Source organism: Oryx dammah, unplaced genomic scaffold (assembly GCF_014754425.2).
Source record: "Oryx dammah isolate SB20612 unplaced genomic scaffold, SCBI_Odam_1.1 HiC_scaffold_14, whole genome shotgun sequence".
Classification (NCBI taxonomy): Eukaryota; Metazoa; Chordata; class Mammalia; order Artiodactyla; family Bovidae; genus Oryx; species Oryx dammah.
Window position 1 is genome coordinate 24,473,624 of NW_024070198.1, and position 21,310 is coordinate 24,494,933.

At 45.1% G+C, this 21,310-nt stretch overlaps 1 protein-coding gene across 1 annotated transcript in view; it reads left to right on the top strand.

Annotated features, from left to right (window-relative positions):
* SORCS3 (sortilin related VPS10 domain containing receptor 3) overlaps nt 1-21,310 on the top strand; it is a 632,959-nt gene that overhangs the window by 178,199 nt on the left and 433,450 nt on the right. Inside the window, exon 2 of the mRNA XM_040254391.1 lies at nt 17,063-17,130. Within this exon, the coding sequence (XP_040110325.1) occupies nt 17,063-17,130 (68 nt within the window). The remainder of the gene's footprint in view (nt 1-17,062; nt 17,131-21,310) is intronic.

A 21,310-nucleotide genomic window follows, 5' to 3' on the forward strand; every position in this document is an offset into this window, starting at 1 on the left:
CACCTTGGTTTTAGTCACTGAAACCCATTTTGGACTTCTGATCTCCCAAGCTGTAAGATAACACATTTATGTTGTTTTAAGCTACTTTATTTGTAATAATCTGTTACATCCAATTGGAAACTTACATACCTAGTAGTTAAAAGAATTGTTGTCTGACTCCAACCTGGGACTCCAATCTCCTTCTCCACACACCTGAAGCCCTAACCTCAGCAGACCCCCTGCCCTGCCAATTCCCACCTCAAGCCTGGAACAGGACAGGAAATTTCAGCCCAATTGAGTCTTCTCATGCTTACCCTTAGCCTGAAAAGCTCATTGCCTTCTTCACCTACTAAATTAAGCCAGTTCAAATAGTACTCTTGTAAAAATTTTCACACAGGGTAATCCTCTACATCATCCCTGTTAGGAAATCACTCATTTCTATCACATAGCAACCTTGCAGGTTTAGAGACTCCCAAGGGACAAAAGGTGAAATGACTTACAACCGGGTGCAAGTCAGAGTGGTTGCAACTTTCACCGAAGGTGGTTGTATAAATGTATATCTCTGGTTGCACTGAAAGTGTCAGGAACATTGTGTCCTTCATCCTTACATACTCCACAGCATTTACTATGGTACACCGCCCATAAGAGGGCTTCCCACGTGGTCAAGAATCTGCCTGTCAATGCAGAAGCCACAGGAGAGGCAAGTTTGATCTCTGGGTCGGGAAGATCCCCTGAAGGAGGAAAATGGCAACCCACTCCAGTATTCTTGCCTGGATAATCCCATGGACAGAGGAGCCTGGGAGGCTACAGTCCCTGGGGTCACAAAGTGTCGGACACAGCTGAACGACTGCACATATACACATAGACCGTGAGAGGCTGTGTAGTAATTTGTCAGGGTGAGTAGGAGATAGGTTGTGAGAAATATCAGATCATGGGATTAGATGGTAGGTCTTTCATTCCACACTTCTATATGGGGAATCTGGGACATGTCAGGTACTGTCCGAGGTGCTGAAGATATTGTGAAAAATAGGACAGACCATTGTGTTGCCCTGAGGCATTTTACATTCTAGTCAAGTCCCTACTATGGGTCTCTTGGGGGTATTAGCTACTTCCAATCTGGGGACTTGCTTATCCCTTGTAAATCCCCTTGATTCAGCAGCTACAATGGTTTGGCTGAGAACTCTTTCAGTTCCTGAGCTGTAAGAGGGAATGATGCCCCTTGACAGGAGTGGTGGAAGGAAGGGGAGTGTTCATTCCTACAGCAGGAAAAGCAGAGACAGACCCTGAAATGAAAAGTGACAAGTGGGTAGGATCACACACTAGTCAAAATGGACTTGATGAGCCTGTGATCTTCCCATTGCTGAGGCTGTTAACGTATGTCCACTCAAAGTAAGCACCAGCACCCAGGGAGCACTCCAGGCTTTCATCTCTACATCAGTGAGAGGCCTGGTGAAATTGCTCTTTATTTTCTGAGCTTCAAGTTGTCATCACTAAAGAAGTGACATGCTCCATCTTGGGGCATGCCATTTTCCTACTTGGGTGGTCAAATGACCTGGTTTGCTCAGAGATGAACCTGATGTGTACTGAGGCCTGACCATGTGCCTGGAACATAATTCTAATCCTCATATCAATCCAGTGAAGGGAATGATATTGGCTTCATTTTCCAGGTAAGGACACTGAGACTCCGTAGGGCAAGCTACTTGCCTTAGGTCACACAGAGAGTAAATGGCAGAGCCTGAACTCTACACTAAGACTGTCTGGGTCAGAGCTTTTGCTCTATTACCAAGGTAACAGATTGCTTATATTTTCCTCTGTATTGATGATTATCTCTAGAAGTTTCACACCAATGGCTTTGGAGCGACGGTTTCATCTTTCGTCTGTTTACACCTGTTACTGCCCTTGGCTTCCTCGTGAGAGTGGTGCTGGTGGTGGTTGGATGGAAGGAGTAATGGACATGTAGGAAGGTATGGGCTCAGAGTCCTACTTAATGGTACACTTTGAGCTAATTAACTCTAGTTCTGGTGATCTCTCATCATGGAATAGGGACATTGGCAGGGGATTCTGGGGTCATTTGGCCCCACCCCCTTACTGGGCTGCATGCTACCTAAATCATTTCTAAGAGATGGCTGTCTCCTTCCTTTTCAGTGTCCCTTAGGAAATGAAAGTGAATGGAGTTTTAATTCATTTTTAATGGCTCGCTACACAAAACCAGGACAACCTCCCACTACGCAACAGCCATTTTTCACAAGCTCCTAGTTTCAACAGCGCTGCATTCTGCTTCCTTGATCTGCCACTTGCCTTGTTCAGCTGCCACATGCTGCAAAGTGCTGTCTTAACAATGGTCCCATGTTAATTAGGGATGGCTAATGTCTATTGATTTCTCTGTCTCGTATTCCTCTCTTGGACCATATAGAGATAGACAAGCCTGTGTTTGGGTGCTGACTCCTACCTCTCCCCAGCAGCATGGCCTGGACAGTTTCTTCATCTGGACTATGTGGATGACGATATCTGCTCTTCACTGCGGTTATGCTTATTACCTGTGTAATGCACGTAGAACACCAAGCACAGCGCTTGGCATTTTGTAGGTGCTCCGTATATACCCTACTCTAGTACTCCTGCCTGGAAAATCCCATGGATGGAGGAGCCTGGTGGGCTGCAGTCCATGGCACCGCTGAGTCGGACACGACTGAGCGACTCACTTTCACTTTTCACTTTCATGCATTGGAGAAGGAAATGGCAACCCACTCCAGTGTCCTTGCCTGGAGAATCCCAGGGACGGGGGAGCCTGGTGGGCTGCTGTCTATGGGGTCACGCAGAGTCAGACATGACTGAAGCGACTTAGCAGTATACACTAGCATTGCCACCTCTACCTTTTCTGTGTTTGTTCTTCTCTTGTCTAAATTACTCTACTTAGTCATGTTTCTGACTGTAGACATGCTGTTTTCTTTCATCTACATCCAGTCAGGTAATAGGTATATATCTTTGTCATCTTTAGAAGTTCCTAGAGAGTAAAATCACGTTAAAACTTAATATGGTCATAAGTATATCCCCAGTGGTCCAGTGGTTAAGACTTTGTCTTCCAATGCAGGGGGTAAGTCTTTGATTCCTGGTTCAGGTATTAAGATCCCTTATGACTCATGACCAAAAAATGTTTACAAGATGGATATTGAGTAAAAACAATAAAGTTACAGATTACTATGCAAAAAAAAAAAAAAGAAACCAAAACATAAAACAGAAGCAGTATTGTAATAAATTCAATAAAGATTTTTAAATGGTCCACATCAAAAAAAATCTAAAAACAACAACAACAACAACTTCATGCAGTCATATAGGAAAGTTGCTTTCATCATCTTCCCTTCTTTGCCTTGTGTTCCTTTTGTTTTATCCTCTGGACCTTCTTGAAGTTCTTTCACAGTCACTTTGAATTCTTCCTTTTGGGGCGACTTGGCAGACTAATTTATCCAGGAAAAAGATACCTTTGAAAAACTACATGAGATACTCCAGAAAGAAGACATCTGGGAATTTCCACTTCCACTCATCTATTATGACCTTACTTATGCTTCTCATCCTTATGAGGACATCTTGATCACCCCAGCCCAGACTCATTTTCTTCTCCTTTGAATGCCTGTGGCAACACTTTGAATTCACTGAATGCATCCGTATCTCTGTTGGCTAATAGGCAGCATGCTAATGAAGAGTGTGATAATAATCTTGTAGTACAATGACGAGAAAAACGATGTCTGTCCTGAAGGAGCACATACCCTTATGGTGGAGATACCTATGCAAATAGACAATTATAATCCACTGTGAGTAGCATAGTTGGAAGTATGTGCAACAAGGCAAGGGGGCATGGATGGGAGGGGGGATCTTTTCTGTCTTGCAGCACAGGTAAGACGTCAGAGTCTTGATGGTATTTGAGCTAGGCCTTGAAGAAAAAGATCCTCAGGTGAAGAGAGAGAGAAGAGCTTTCAGAAGATGGAAAAGAGCTTGTGTGAAAGTGTGGGAGCATGGAACAGGGAGAAACATGGGTATTCTGATGTGGCTAGAAGTTAGATGTTATTTTGGGAAAGTGGCTCTAGAGAGGGGTTACAATGTCAACTGGGGCCAAGTTGAGAAAGACCTTTTATGCTGTGCTGGGGAATTTGATCTGAAAGGCAGCCTGGAGCCACTATAGATCATTTGACAATGTATAGGCAATGGAATTCAGCCTCTGCTTTAGAAAGGTCATTCTGGTGTAAGGATGTAAGAAGGGGGAGAACTTAAGTCAACCAGTTATTTTGAAGGCCTCTGAAGTCAGCTAGTAGCTAATGCAATGGTTCATCTTCCTTGCACATGAGAGGTGTCAGCAACATTTCTCATGGCTGATCACTCCTTCCTTCTTGAAACCCATTCTTTGCATGGCTTCCAATACACACACTCCCCTGAGTTTCCTCTAAGCTCACAGACCATTCTGTGTCAGTGAGGGTCCCCGACTCTAGGTATTTCTAGAGAGAAGTCATCAAATACAGGAATTGATTGCAAGTGTACCGGCAGGACTGGAGGAGCAAGAAGGAGAAAATGTATTTTCTCAATTTTGCAGAAACTATTAACCCCCTTGCCCAGGAGGAAGAAGAGCAGTACAGAAGGCCAAGGGTCTCTCCCACTGCGATTCCTGTGGGTGTGCTGAGCTGCACAAGGAGGGCCCAGGAACCTGCCTGACATGTCACTGGGCCCCCGTGTTGCTGCTGGTGATCTGTTGCCTACAGAAGTGTGAAGGGAGTAACTTCTCCCTTGTCTACATCCCCAACAAGTACCCCTAACCCCACTGGCAGAATCGGATGCCACATGACAGGAAGGTCTTAGAAATATAGTTCTCAGGGTCCCGGTTACCTTCTATAATTAGGCAAGAAAGTGGGCTGAGCCGAGAGTAAACAGCAGCATAGTCCGCCCCTTTAGCTACTGTGAGTGTACATCTCCATCCCCTGTTTGTAAGTAGCCTCCTCTTTTCCTTTTGGTTCACTGGTACCACGTGAAGCTCAAAGTTGCTGGGTATTCGGTTCAGCTTCCAGTTCAATGGGACAGGTGTTCTCTGTTAATTTATTGACAGAGCCAAAAGTTGTGGGGATATGAATAAAACATGCTGTGATGGTTTATGTCAAGGAACAATGAGAGGAACACTCCCACTTTTGTCCCTTTGTTCTCAAACCTTTGTATCAGAATTTTGGTTTATTTACCAGTTACATTCACATCCTAGAAGATAGCACCACAACCTCACACAATGCTGGCTTCCAGCTAGTGCTTGCTGTTGAATCTTTGAAAGTCCATTCAATCAGTGTATCAGGTCAGCTGCTTCTGGCTGATGAAATTTGCAGGAAGACCAGCAGATTCCATCAGCATGTCCATGACCACACTTCATTGGCTGCGAAATGTGTCCTTTGTTAGATGCAATTGTGTGGGAATCTATGAGAGTGAATAGGTGCTCAGAAATTTAAAGATTCTGATTCTAGTATATTCACTGCAGGCAAGGAAAAGCAAGTTCAAGGAGAAGAAATTGCTTCCTCTATGTGATAGGAGTGAGACGGTGCAGTCAATTTGCCACCAGGTGCCATACTGTGTGTTGGTTTCTGAGGTTGTCAGGCTGGGGACTCAGCAGTCATGATGCCTGTGTCAGCTTTGGCGAGGGGAAAGTGAAGTGAAAGTTGCTTCCGACTCTTTGTGACCCCATGTACTGTAGCCTGCCAGACCTCTCTGTCCATGGAATTCTCCAGGCAAGAATACTGGAGTGGGTAGCTGTTCCCCTCTCCAGGGGATCTTCCCAACCCCGATATGGAACCCAAGTCTCCCGCATTACAGGCAGATTCTTTACCGTCTGAGCCACCAGTACTTGGCAAATGTAGGCAAAGGTTCTATCTCTGCCACAGTAGCCACTGTGCACAAGAACCCATGGAGCAGATGGGGGCATTTTGGAAGGAAAGGCTTACCGGCCTCAACAGAAGGCCTTCTTGTTCCATCTACTTATTGAGAGATTCTTCTGTAGTAAGTACCATTTGGTGGATATTCATACAGGACACAGATATTCACTGTGCCAGTTTCAAAAGGTTTAAGCACATACTGGTTTCCCTTCTTCATTTCCCTGATCTCTCAATACTGAAATGCCCCAACTTTCAATCTTCATCTCTCTATTCAAACTTCATGTCCTGGTGATCTAACCTAATCTCATGTCTTTAAATACCATCTAATCACTGACAACCTAGTTATGACCAACCTAGACAGCATATTGCCAACTAAGGTCCGTCTAGTCAAGGCTATGGTTTTTCCTGTGGTCATGTATGGATGTGAGAGTTGGACTGTGAAGAAGGCTGAGTGCTGAAAATTGATGATTTTGAACTGCGGTGTTGGAGAAGACTCTTGAGAGTCCCTTGGACTGCAAGGAGATCCAACCAGTCCATCCTAAAGGAAATCAGTCCTGAATATCCATTGGAAGGACTGATGCTGAAGCTGAAACTCCAATACTTTGGCCACCTGATGTGAAGAACTGACTCACTGGAAAAGACCCTGATGCTGGGAAAGATTGAAGGTGGGAGGAGAAGGGGAAAACAGAGGATGAGATGGTTGGATGGCATCACCGACTCAATGGACATGAGTTTGAGTAAACTCTGGGAGTTGTTGATGTACTGGGAGGCCTGGCGTGCTGCAGTCCATGGGGTCACAAAGAGTTGGACACGACTGAGCAACTGAACTGAACTGAACTGAATCACTGACAACTCCCATATTGATGTTTTTAGCCTGGACTCTCTGCCCTGAACTCCAGACTCATTAATCCAGCTATTTGACTCATCCACTTGAATTCTCTTAGGCATCTCAAACTTAATGTCCAAAAATAAACGTCTCAACTTTCCTCCCAACCTCCTCCTGCTATAGTCTTCATCTCATAAAATGGCACCTCTATGCTTCCAGTTACTTAGTCCCAAATCTGAAGGTCATTTTGGACTCTTCTCTTTTATTCACACCCCATATCCAAATTTTCACCAAATCTTCCTGGCTTTACCTTCAAAGTATGTTCAGACCATGTTTCTTTTCCTGTCCATGCTTGTTTGGACCATTTTCACCTGGATAGTTACAAAGAATCCAAATTCGTATTTTTCCCCACCCTGCCTTTCTTAACAAAGCAACCGGAGTCACCCTGTGAACACTGAAGTCTTCTGTTATAATCCTCCAGTAGCTCGTCTCACTCAGAAAGAGCCAAGATCTTCACAGTCCTTCACCAGTCCCAGCAAGATCTAAGCCTCCCCAAATCTCCCGGACTTCATCTCCTCCTCCTCTCTCTTGTCTCTCAGCTCCATCCTCACTGGTCCTCTTGATGTTGATTGAATATGAAAGGCCTCAGCATCTTTGCGTTTGTTGTCTCTTACATGGCTTCATCCCTCATCTCATTCAGGATTTTGCTCGAGTGTCAGTTTTTCATAGTTTTCCTGGGCTCCTTTTTTTCTGCTGCAGCTGCATAGCCCTGGACTACCCTGCATGTTAGGATTTGCTCTTCTCCTTTTGTTTATCTGCCTGCCCCTCCCCACCCCCACCCCATAATACTCACCATCATCTGACTACTATGTTACTTACCTACCTGTTTATTTATCTTCCTTGCCAGAATGTAGGCTCTCTGAGGGCAGAGAAGCTGGTTTGTTTTCTTCACTGCTGAACCCATAGCCCTTGGCCAGTGGGAAACATTCCATACATATTTGCTTAGTGGGTGAATGAAAAAATTATGAGAATCAGAAATTGGATGATTCAGTGGACTCTCGTACATTTCAGAAGATTTTGTGTTTGTTTGCTGTATGTGGGATGAGGGTGGGATCAGGAGTCATGCTGAGGTTCTTTCTTAAACCATAGAGTTGACAATCTGCCCTTTAGAACATAGGGAAGGGTGTGGCAGTTTTGTGAAATTTCATACACTGGAACAAGATAATAAAGTTAGTATTTCTTGTACCATTTCTTGTCCTCAGCTAGATTGTAAACTCGTGGTGGGCAGGGAGCACCATTTATGTTATTCTGAACTTGGCACATACCTAGCACAGTTTGGGTGTCAAGTTGGTGCCCAGACATTGTTAGATTGGGGATCAGTTGGGCTGTGGACTTGTTCAGTCACTAAGTTGTGTCTGACCCTTTGTGACCCCATGGACTGCAGCACACCAGGCTCCCCTGTCCTTCACTGTCTCCCAGAGTTTGTTCAAACTCATGTGCATTGAGTTGATGATGACATTCAACCATCTCATCCTTTGTCACCCTCTTTGCCTCCTGCCCTCAATCTTTCCCAGCATCAGCTGTGGACTACAAATGCTCAATTTCTGTTCCCTAGGGAGGGTGCCCCATGAGTTGGGATGAGGACTCCAGGATTTAGACTCTGCTGAAACTGAAAAATATACTCTTGTGTACAGTCCCTGAGGGGTATGTTTTAGCATCCTTACTACATTACCACTGTTAGTCACTTTCAGTAAAGGCCATGGTCCCTATTTTAATTGGCTGGAAACAAAGAACTATCAGGTACGGGCAGGAATGAGGAGGTGAGACATGAGGGGGATCTTCAGGGGGCGTGCATAGAACCTGATGGATTTAAAGACACCAGGGCTTCAGGAAGGTTTAATGAACTAAAGTAATTTTCCTTCAGAGTAAAATTTTACAGGCATTAAAGGTCCTCACTTCACTGAATGTGCTCATGGGCGAGAGCGTCCCAGTGATTTATGAATTTGCAGATTATGCATTATCCTTTCAGAGGACAGGACTCCCCCGGGGCTTCCTGCCTTCCTTCTGAAGCTGAAGCTGAGTAGAGGAGCCCAGAGAACACATCACGTCTGATTTGTAGTGTCCTGTATCACAACTGGGGTCTAGAACGTGTGGGTATTTTTCAGAGGGAGCTTAGCAACTCTAGTATCTGAATCCTCCTTCCCCCCATCAATAAGGATAACTTGGAAGCCTTGCCTCCTGAAGAATAATTATCATACTAATAACTCATATTTGCATAGTACAGCTTCTAAAGCAGGTCAACTTTCCTTATTTGATTTGATTCAAAAACCCTGTGAGGTTGGCAGGGGAAGGAGAATAATTATCCCCATTTTAGGAAATTGGAACAGATTTTGAAAACGTAAATAAGTTGCTCAGGCTCGCCCAGTAGCATATGGTGAGACTGGGTTTTGAGTGCAGCCCTCTAGTTGCAAGTGCTCTTTCCATGCTGCCAGGAGAGCCCCATCCAGGAGGCAGACGGCTGGACCCAGTGGGTTCTGTCATGAAATATGCAGTCTTACTAAAGGAAGAGCCATTTCTCTTCTGATCACTTTATCACCAAGAGTCTTATGTTGTGTTTGGCATAGGTAGGAATAGAAGAATGAAAGGAAGAGGGCATGTGACCAATAAAGACATTAGTTACTGGCACTGTGTGTGTCTAAAGACCAAGAAGTTGGCTGAGGGCTGGTCTGAGCATCTGGGGGCAGTAGAAGTCATTAGATTTCTAGAGACAAGGAGATTGGATGGGCAGCACCTCTGATTTTGTCAGAGGCAAGCCATGTTCCTTACGGCCAACTAATTATATGAGTCTCAGTATTCGTGCTTGGAGACTCCTGTGGACAGAGGAGCCTGGCAGGCTGCGGTTCACAGGGTCACAAAGAGTCGGACACGACGGAAGCTGCTTAGCACACATGCACTTGTTTTTGTTCATAGCTTCCCGGGTGGCTCAGTGGTAAAGAAGCCGCCTGCCAGTGCAGAAGACGTGGGTTCAGTCCCTGGGTTGGGAAGCTCCCCTGGAGAAGGAAATGGCACCCCCACTCCAGTATTCTTGCCTGGGAAATTCCATGGACAGGGGAGCCTGGCGGGCCACAGTCCACGGTGTCACAAAGAATCAGGCATGACTTAGTGACTAAACAACAGCAACACACACACATATATATATATGGATATATATGTGTGTGTGTATATGCACACATACACGGTAAGTCCCTTGTTATACTTTAGTCATCTAATATACATTATATATTAATATTATATATGTTATGTGTTTATACGTAGTAAGGCTCTTGTTATAGTATAGTCCCTCTATGTAAACACCCTCTTCATTTTTATCAAACCTTATCAACCCATAGTTGGTGGTAGGTTGGACTTCCTCTGTCCCTCATGCACGATTCCATCATCCTTTGTGCCTTCTTTCCCACCTTTGTGCAGCTTGACTGTGTCTCCAAGTGGCTGGTTGCCCCCATGACATTACACTCAACGCATGACTGCTCTTGCCTCTAATGGTCCATTCAGCTCCACCTTCATGCTGTCTTTTCCACCAAGCAGGGTGAAAGTGGCACCTTTCCACCCTGTTTTTTTCTATCTACTGCTGTCCAATTAAAACACGAAGGAAAGAAAGAGAGGGAGGGGGAAATAAAGAGGCCAGACAAGCAAGGGAGTGAGCTTCATTTCTCTATATCCAAATTCTTGATACTTCGAGTTTTGGCTCATATAATCTTTCCCTCATGAAGACTTTGCTGACCACATTTTTTGATTTAATTGCTTCCTCCTCCTTTCAACTCTTATAGCACATTATCTGTACCTCTAAGATGCATTTATCTTCTCACCCCTCCTGTTATTGTCATTCATTTATAATTCATTCGCCGGACCTTGTATAGCACCTGCCATGTGTCAGGTGTTGTGCGAGGCATTGGGGATGCAAAATTGAATGAGACCTGATTTGTGACCTCAAAGAGGTCACAATCTAACAGATGAGACATATGGAGATGTCACATTAATCCAATTTGATAAAAATTATAAGAGATGTATGAACAAATGTTCTTCCAGAGATTATGTCTGATGCTAATTTAAGGTTATATGTGCCTGTACACAGGAGCTTTTATTTAGGTGGCTTTATTACTCTGTGTGTGTGTCTGTGTGTAGCTTATATTAAGAGAGAGGTGCTATTTACTCATGAATAATTCCAATTTATTTTAATTTCTCCTCTGTCTAAAATCCCCCTAGGATTGTAGCCTGTTGATCACAAAGGAAATTTTTTTAATTTATTTTTTTAATTGAAGGATAATTGCTTTACAGAATTTTGTTGTTTTCTGTCAAACCTCAACATGAATCAGCCATAGGTATACATATGTCCCCTCCCTTGACAAAGGATATTTGGCAAACCTGGGTCTCTCAACAATTTGTCTTGTCATTTCATTACACATCTCTGTTTCCTATTTCTTTCTCCCAAAGCAAAGAGAACAATAGTTACTTTCATCTGTGGGCCTTCAGCTCTGGATATTTCTCTGATTCCCTGAGTTCAGCAGGTGTTTGATTCACATAAGAAGGGCTCGGCAAATATTTGTGGAATTCGTGATTGAGTGATAAACTCTTTGAGGGCAGGAATGTGTTTTTCTCTGCTCAGTTTGCCTGCTCATTGCCTTGCACACAAAAAGCTCACATAAACATTTGCTAAATGGAGGAAGCATTGTATTAGAGCAGAACAAGCATGGGTGGCAGCATCTCATAGCCCTGGGTGGGAATGCTGGCTTGGGCTCTTGCTAGTTGTGCACATTGGGGAGCAGACTGCTTAACTCTTAGGACTCACTTTCCTCATCTGTAAAATGGAGTGCTAACTATATTATGTCAGTCTCAACAGTTTGTTGTGAGAATTGAGAAGCACCCAGTGTAGTATTTAGCACATAGCAATGGTTCAGTTAATCTTTTGTCCCTGCTTTTTCTTCTTTGAATTGGACTGGCACCTCTCATCTGGGGACATCTGCTGGAGAGGAGTCATGTCAGGCTTTTCTGTGGACCCCAGGCTAGCTCCTCCATCCTTCATCTATCCACTGGTGATTCTTCGGTCACACTCACTTCTTTCTGATCTGAGTCCTCTCCCAGGTAGCCTGGGGCTTGTTAGTGGGTTTTCTGCATCTGCTTTCAGTTTTCTTCCCTGGTAATTCCCTTCTCAGAGCCTTTGGAAGGCTTTGATTGGTGAGAGAAGCGAGGGTTTGGCAGGCTTTCTTTCAATCTTGGTTTTCTTTGCTAGGCACAGGATATGTTGGGCTAAAGGTTACATTATCATCTCTTCATAACTTTATTCTTGTCCTTCTTTGCTGGCTCCAGGGGAAAGGAAGCTTCTGGTCCTAATTCTCTGTGTTTGGACCTTTCCTCTGGAGGAATGCCTGGGTGATTTTGTTGGGAAGCATCCTCCTCATGCATCTCCTATGACCTGTTTTCTTTGTAAAATTCAGCTCAATTTAAAGGCAGACTGCTTTTCTAGATCAGGAATCCACCACACTGGAAGGCAGTGTCACTGCAGCCCGAACCTGGGAGAGGAATCATGGTGTGATGGAGTCTTTCTGAAAACTTGGTCCTCTAATAGCCACAGGAAGATTTCTGGGTTCTCCCCAAGACTCACCAAGTCAGACTTGCAGGGAATCTTCATTTAGCAGGCTCCCCAGTGACAGTTAGGCTCCAACTTTGCTCATAATGTGGGAGGAACAGTGCCCTGGGCCCTTGACCAAGGCCACACACTGTTGGAACTTTAACTTGAGTCACTTTGTCTCTCTTTGTCTGTTTCCTCATCTGTGAAACAGGGATAATAGACTGGATTGACACCATCCCCTTCTGAAGACTATGCTTTACAGCTAAGACACCATTATCTTTCACTGACTCAAAAATAATGATCTTTGGGAACCTTTGATGTACTGAGCCTGTCTCTTGGGAGGCAGAGTAGAAAACGTGAAACCCACCTCACGGTGTTCAGAATCGAGCTGGGAAGGCAGATCCTGTGACATCCAGAAGCTATCTAGATAGTGTTTAACTCTGTGGCAAATTATGTAATGCAATTTTGAATGTAATAGGACTTCAGGCTACTTGAGGAAGATGGATCCTGAGCTGTTTCTTGAACAAAGGTAGGCACGTTCAGGCAGTAATGAAAGGACTGTTCACAGGCAATGACACAACAAGACAGCAGGAAAGAAGGAAAGCAGAGACGTGAGAATGGATTCCCTTATCTGCAGCACCTTGGGAACTTGGCTTGTTAAAGCAGAGGGCAGTTTCTTGAGATCCATGGAAAAGTGCCTGGAGACAGTATGTGAGTCAGACTATAGGGTGCCTTACATACCAGGTAAGGAATCTGGATTTCATCCTTAGGCAGAGGATCCAGTAAAGGCTTCTAACCAAAAAAGTATGTGTATTAAGAGCAAAATTGAAACTATATATTATGAAGGCAGAAATAAAATTCATGGAGTTCTGGAAGGATGTATTTATTTGGATCCTCCGAGAAGCAGAGACCAAAAAGAAATTAGATATGTAAGAAACATAATAAAGACTGAGAAGATGGAGGGAGGGAAGGAGAGTGGTCTAAGCATTGGGTAAAAATGCTGATAGAATGAGAACAGCTCTGGGTTCTTAGAAGGGTTCTCAGATCCAGTTGTTTGTTAGACCCTCTATTAAGTAGTAGGACTCTTACCCTCAACGTCTCTTTTTTCTCCCCTTATGGGCTTTGCACTTTTTGGAAATTGCTTGGTGCACCAGAAAGCTTGATATCGGAAGACACTGAAGTAGTCTGACTTGCTCCAGCAGACACTAAAGGGGTTCTGACCTGTTTCTAGAAGAACATAGTTTTGAGTTTCTCCAGAATTTGGGATGGTCTACACATAGCACTCATGTTTTACCTGCTAAGTCACTTCGGTTGTGTCCGACTCTGTGCGACCCCATAGACGGCAGCCCACCAGGCTCCCCCATCCCTGGGACTCTCCAGGCAAGAACACTGGAGTGGGTTGCCATTTCCTTCTCCAATGCATGAAAGTGAAAAGTGAAAGGGAAGTCACTCGGTTGTGTCTGACTCTTCGCGACCCCATGGACTCTTCGCAGCCCACCAGGCTCCTCCATTCATGGGATTTTCCAGGCAAGAGTACTGGAGTGGGGCGGCATTGCCTTCTCCACATGTTTTACCTAGTGACTGTGAAAGAATGATTTCATCAATGAAAGCAGTAAAATGAAGAGAAATCTGGTGTGTATGCATTTGAATTAATTTAAAAAATAGGAATTATTGGCACATTGCTAGGCATTTGGTTGGAGAAGGTTTGGACAAATCCTGTCTCCATTAGCCCCTGAATTTAACAAATGAGGAAGCAAACGGGAAAGGCATGGAGTGCAATACTTTGCATAGGATACATGCTCCTTGCTTGTTGGAGAAGACTCTTGAGAGTCCCTTGGACTGCAAGGAGATCCAACCAATCCATTCTGAAGGAGATCAGCTCTAGGATTTCTTTGGAAGGAATGATGCTAAAGCTGAAACTCCAGTACTTTGGCCACCTCATGCGAAGAGTTGACTCATTGGAAAAGACTCTGATGCTGGGAGGGACTGGGGGCAGGAGGAAAAGGGGACGACAGGGGATGAGATGGCTGGATGGCATTACTGACTTGATGGGCATGAGTCTGAGTGAATTCCGGGAGATGGTGATGGACAGGGAGGCCTGGCGTGCTGCGATTCATGGCGTCACAAAGAGTCGGACACGACTGAGTGACTGAACTGAACTGAACTGAATTGAATAGTGTAATAGAGTCGGGGCGTGTGCAGCCCTTAGCACAAGGCTGCTGCTGGGTGCCATTACCTCAAGAACCATTACCAGGCAACGGTTAGTTATCTAATTACCAGAAAACCTGTGGGAGGTTAGAGTGGCAGTTAGAGGTCCTGCTTAGCCATTGGTCAGCACCACAGTTGGCCCCTCCTCCAAGCAAGCATCTGTCAATGAGAGACTCTTGGTGGTTCTGCTCAGCCATTGGTTAGCACCACAGTGGGCCCCGCCCACAAGTGGCCAGTTGTCAATGAGCGACCTTTAGTGGGTCATTCAGCCAACTGTCAGTGGAATAGTGGTCATCAGGTGGAGAGTGAGGTAAGAGTTGGATCCAGCCTTCTCCCTTAGTGCCTGCCAGTGCTCCTGGTTGCCGGTCAGCAGGGAAGCTGGGGGTCCCAGGGAACAGCCTGGGAGCTGTGTCCTGCAGGGCTCCAGAGCCCTTGCTGGGGACATCCATTGGCCTCATCCCAGGCCTTAAGGTGACCACAAACCCACTCCCCCATCTCCACCTGTGCGACCTAATGGCAGCAGCTGTCCACATTGGACGCAGTCTACAGGACCTGCCCCCACCATTGGGGTTGCCTGAGGAGCCAGAGGACCAGTTGGGTTATGGGTGCCTGGCTCCCTCAGAAATGCTGCGCAGGGTCTGGGGACCTGGCCCCGAGGGAGTCGCTAACTGAGGTCTGCCTCTTAGCCAGGACCCAGACCTCGGAGGGCAAAAGCTGTGTCGTTTCTTGTCAGAACAGAGAATAACATTCGTTTGGTAGAGATTTACAGGAACATCGTTACCTGACCGTGACCTGACCTCAAGAACAAAGGATCTAACACCAGAAAATTTGCCACAACTAACCACACCCCTCCTTCACCTTTGCTAGAAAAGCTAGGTTTTGCTGAAAGCTTTTGGCGAGTTCAGAGGTTTTAGGGCATAAGCCACCTGTCTCCTTGCAGGGCCCTGCAGTAAACCTTTCTCTGCTCCAAACCCAGGTATTTTGGTATGTTTGGCCCCATTGTGCGTCGGCCACACAAACTTGTGTTTTTGGTACCAATAGGTCAGGTGGTTTGGTAGATTCTACTGTTCTTAAAATAGTTGCATCTTTGATGTTCTTCTTGGCTTGGCTGTTTCTTTCCAACCTACGACTCCTCATCACAGGACAGAATCTGGGAAGAGACCTAAAGAACCCTCCAGTCATAACCTTGCAGAGAAGTTGAAGTTTCCAAGTCAGGTTTTTCAGGGACTCTCTCTGACCCATAAATGGGACATATCCTTGCCTCTAATTTTTTCTTAGTTTACATAAAAGAGATGGAAATGGTGCTGACCGACCCCATGGGGTGCTGGATGAGAATAAATCTCAAAATGAGTGTCTTGTAGTTGGTTAAATGCCATAAAAATGTTCAATATAATGGCTGATTATTTTTCTTTAATCTTAAATGGCTACCTAGCATGCAAGAGTTCCATCTTGGTAGCAGAAATTCATTATCTTGGAAAGAGTTTAATGGCTGCTGTGCAAATGAACTGGAGGAAGTTAAATTGTGGAATGGGAAGGAGTTGAGAAAAGTGAAATGAGTTGTGCATTAAATTTAGATAAACACAATTATGTGTAACTGGATTCTCACGTGTGCAGGCAGGCGCTGTATATTAGGCACCTGTGTTTTGATTAAAATAGATTCAGGTGCATGCACTTTGCATCCTTGTAGATATGGGATTGTGCCTTAGCCACTGGCCAGGCACATGAGGGGGCAGCAGGGAAATGGCTGAGATCCAAGTCCTCAGCTGTAAACATTTAAAGGACTGGGAGTAGTCTGGCCAATGAAAGTTCATTTCAGAAAACTGCTGACCCTATTACGGGCTGTCCAGCTGTTTGTCGTGTGCAGCTTTCTTCTGGGTTTCTTTTAACTGGAGTCAGGAAAGTGGTCCTGGAGTCCGGTGGAGTCTAATGTCTGCTTACTCCACGGATGGGACACAGAGAAAGACAGATGGCATCAGAGAGTGTTGGCGGCTGGGCTTGCCTGTTGTTTGAGATTTTATGGTTGTGAGGTGCTAGCGGTGGGGTGGGAACACGAAATCTCTTTGAACCCGTCTATAGACAGACAGAATCAGGCCCAGTTCTTTCTTACCCTTTTAGGTCCACGTCTGTAAGTCAGAGTCATCTCTAGATCAAAGGCAAGCCCATCCTCTGATCTCTGGGTGGCCATCTGAGTGAACAGAGCTAGTCAGCCTGTGCCTGACCTTGAAGGATGACAGATGTGGGGAAACAACTGTATATATCCAGTTAATTCCTGTTGCCACGTTTTATTTCAAGTGCAAAGCACTGTCAGGATTAAAATAAATGCTACCAGTTATGAGGTAGCATTAAGTTAATAATTTTTCCCCCATGCTTGATCCTATAATACCCCTCAACTCAACGGATAAATTCTAAGTTCTCCTCTGGGTGATTTGAGATGCAGTGAATATTGTTGCACAAACTAAAGTTGACTTCCTCTTTTTTTTTTTTCCTCCTTCTCATTCCTCTCCTGTGCCCTTCTCCGCATCCCTCTCTCAGGTTATACTTATCCTGACGAAGCTGTATGACTTCAACCTGGGGAGCGTGACAGAGAGCTCACTTTGGAGGTAAGTGGGTTAGAGGTCCTTCACTAGCTTCTCTGGTTGGGCTCATGTGAGAAACACCAGCTGAGCTGCTGGAGAGCATGTTTTGAAAGGAGCAGAAGATGCTCCTCCTCCTGGATGCCCACTTTAATGCCCCGGTGGCAACGATGGCCTCCATCTGTGAATTCCTTAGCACTCTGCTGATCTTGCTTGGGGCCTGTCACACATTCTCCTTGGCATTATGGTTGCTTCTGCATTCATGCTGTGTCTCCTTTGGCTCGACAAACATGAATGAAAGATAGATCGGAGCATGTCTGATGCCAAAGGAGACTGTGTTAAGGCAGCCTGATATAGGAAGGATGCTAGCCTTGGCGTGAGTCTCGGCCTAAGGACTGTTTCTCATTGTCCTTTGCTGTGACTCTTGAGAAGCCTGTGCTTCTGGGCATAAACACACAGAGAATTGGATCTGTGTGATGACTTTTGTGGTTCCCTAGCCTTCCTGGACTCCTCCTTTCATAAAATAATATTAAAAATATATTTTACAACTACATTGGAATAAAAACAAATATATTAATATTGTATATTAAAACCTGTTTTCAGCCTAACATGCTCATTCTTTGGTTTTGACTTTAAAAGAAATGACAGCATTTTTGTGAACCCTAGGCTCTGTGTCTCTGTACCTGTTGAATAAATCAGCCCTGACAGGAAGCTGGGATGGGGAGAAGGATGTGAGTGGATTAAGTCACAGAGGGCTTTAAGGAAGCCTTGAACCTGACAGTTTCTCTGGACGGGAGACACCACACACTCACTCTTGCATACACCTCCTCACATGCAAGTTTGCTATTCCAGCCATGCTGCTGGCAGTCACCCAGGGCCCCAGTGAGTTTCATCAGCCTTTCTGAGTCGGCGCTTCATGCTCTGCTTATTACATCCGTGGGCCTCAAGAGGGCTGTGTGTCTATCCTGTTTACTCTGTCATTTGTAAACAGTGGAGAGAACACGATCACAAAAGGCCATTCACTTGGTGGTGTCTTTCATCCCAGCGCCTGTCCTGAGGGTCTCTGGGGTCTTGGAGCAAGAGGGCTCTGGGGCATGAGTATCTGTGAACCTGGCTGCTTCTTTATCTGACCTGTTTGCAGAGGACCAGCCAGAGCCTCTCTCTTGGGAGGGGAGCAGTCACAGCATCTATTAAATATTTAGGGGTTAATTGCTCATATCGGCGGGGCCTGCCTCCATTTGCACAGGATGTCCAAAACCTAATTTGGTGCTCAGTGGAAACTGGCAGAGGTATAAGTAACCAGGCTGCCTCTCGTAGATGAAAGCATGCCTGTTTCCACTCACACAGGACTCCTGGGGAATGAGAGCCTCAGAAACCATCCCCTCAGGCCCTATCACAGTGATGCTGTGGTGATCCTTTAAGCCTGACTCCAGTGCTGTCTGCTTGGTGCAAATAATGAAATAAGCCAGAAAATCCTGTCCTTATAGTGAGAGACAGCTATATCTGGCAGCCCATATCATATTTCAGGAAAGGTTTGGTAGTTCTAAGGTGAACCAGGCAAAGCCAGGGAGCCAAGGCCAGATGCTTAATGCTGGAGGCCCAGTAAGTGACAGAGTGTGTGCCCCACGGACATAAGAGTCAGTATACTCACTAATGTGTGTCAAGGACAGCAGATGGCTGAATGGCTCTAAGGGCACCCTGATGTCCCATTGCTAGGATTGAAAATCTAGCTTGTCCACCCAAAGAGTTGTGGCTTTGGGCACTTTATCTAACTTCTCTGGATCAGCTTTTGGGGATGCTGCAATCAAGGACCACAGACTGAGTGGCTGCAAACTGCAGAAATGTGTTCTCTTCCAGTCTGGAGGCCAGAAGTCTGAAATCAAGGTGTCTTTGGGGCCCCCTCCCTCTGGAGGCTCTAGAGAGAATCCTTCGTCACCTCCTTCAGCCTCTGGTGTCTGCCAGCATTCCCTGGGCTGCCTTATTCCCCTCTCTGTCTTCTCCTCTTCTCTCCCTTAGGAGGACACTTGCCATTGGACTTAGGGGCCAGCCCCATAATCCAGGATGTTCTCATTTTCAGATTCTTAGCTTAATTACATCTGCAGAGATGCTCTTTCAAGGATAATTCCATTGCAGGTTCTGGGGGTTAGGACATATTTTGATAGGGGCACTGCCATTCAACCCACTTCGCTCTCATAAATCTCGGTTTCTCTGAATGCAAATTTGAGACAGTACAAATCCCACTTTTGCTCCAGCCACATTCTCCTTGCTGTTCCTCGGACAAGCCAGCATCTTCCTCAGGACCCTTACACTCAGCTTTTTCTTGGGTCTGAGCTCCTTCCTCTCTGCTCACCTCATTAGTGAGGCCTTTGTCTCAGGACTTGGCATTTCATCACTGGGCTGCATTTTCCTCCCTGGAACTTGTCACCCTCTAGCTGCTAAATATTTACTTATTGATTTATTTATATTCAACCTAACACCTACTAACATCTAAGCTTGTAAAGATAGAATTTGTTTTTTCATTTTGCTTCAGTGCTGTATCCTCAATACCTCAAATAGTATCTGGCACACAGGAGGTACTTAATAAATGTTTGCTTGATGAATAAATTCATGGATGGATTGTAAGGACTAAATTAAATATTAAATGTGCAAACATTTAGGACAGTTACATGTAGAGAGTACTCAGTTAATTGTAATAATTAATGATTATTGTAACCCTGTGTATTTGTGTAGTTTTGTTTGTAAGAATCCACTAATGCAGGGATCCATGGGATGGAAACTATAAGTGCATGCAAAGGGTTGTATTCTGTGCTGTCTAGGAATTATCACAGACCTTCCAGGGTGTTAGTAGGGGGATAGGGAGGGGAGAACCGTGATTTATGATGTTTTTCCTCATGCTGACTGGAGAGGGGGAATTGGAATAGCAGTTTCTACCTAGTTGGAGATGTTATTTTGCAAGAAAGAGTCTCTGAATGGCTATTGGAGGGATGGGTGAGCTACAGTTTGGCAAATGGAAGGTGGAAAAATGTCCCTCGCACAGGGCAAAGGCCAGGCAAAGTGAGGCTGTAGGAGATAAGGGGACCAGGAAGGAGGCAGGGAGAGCAGCTGGATGCTGGACTAGGTAGGGAGGAGGGTTGGAGGACTCATCAGGTTCACAGGAGGGGCCAAACCAAAGGGGGTTACTTAGCATAGACTGTAGATAACAGAGTATATATGGTGTGACCTTTCAGGGATTTGAAACAAGCTGGTGGATGTTATAGGCATTCCCTATGGGTATGCATTATTTGAATATGTATTTGTGTTATCCGGAGGGTTCACAGGTCTGATAAAGCCCAGCTTAGGAACCCCTGCAGAGGGGGCAATTGAGGAAAGGGACTGATCCTAAACTTTGTGGAAACTTTCCAACTTCCTGGGCCCTCACCGGGTGTCTTCTTACTTCTTACTGTTATCCTTATCCCTAAGGATCCCTATTCTCTTTTCTTTGCTGTTAGTGATGTATTTTATAGTTAGAGCCTAGAGCCCTATGATCTTCCTTACTAATACAGCGAGCAGAGAAAAGAAGCTAAATTAAACACACACCTTTTCATTTCTGTGATTTGGTCCAACATGCTTAACTAAGTTGAAATTGAATTTGGTGATTCTTCTTCAATTTTCTGTACAGCAGAGGTGCCTGGAGCAGCAGCTGTCATGACAAGATGATGCACCCTGCCAGGTTGCAGTATGACATAATTATTTGTCTCACTGAATTAATAATTCAGAAGCCATCTACTTCTAAACAGACAAAAGGCTGTTTAAAAGCAGTCTGTAGCATAGCGGTAGCGTGTGTCCTTGGTGACACCCTTTCTGGAACTCCTAGGTGCCATTATACCGGGGGTGGTCAAAATATTTTCTCTCCACCAGCACAAGAATGGGTGCATAAATTGGTCATTTAGCACAACCATCTGTTGGCATCCTTTAGTCAAAGGACATTTTACATATGGAGTGTCAAGCCTGTAGAATTAATGAGGCTGGGGAGTGACTTTTTACAAAGACCCAGGGATTTGTTTTTAGGGTGTTTTCAGTCCACAGTGTGTCAAGCCTGGAGGTTGTCCATCCGTCAGGAGTGATACTAGAGACCTACTCTATCAGACTTTATAGAGGCCAGACCCAAGGAGGAGCAATGAGTCCAGATCAGGAGGCTCAGATCTAATCAGCTTCCTCCTCATCAAGG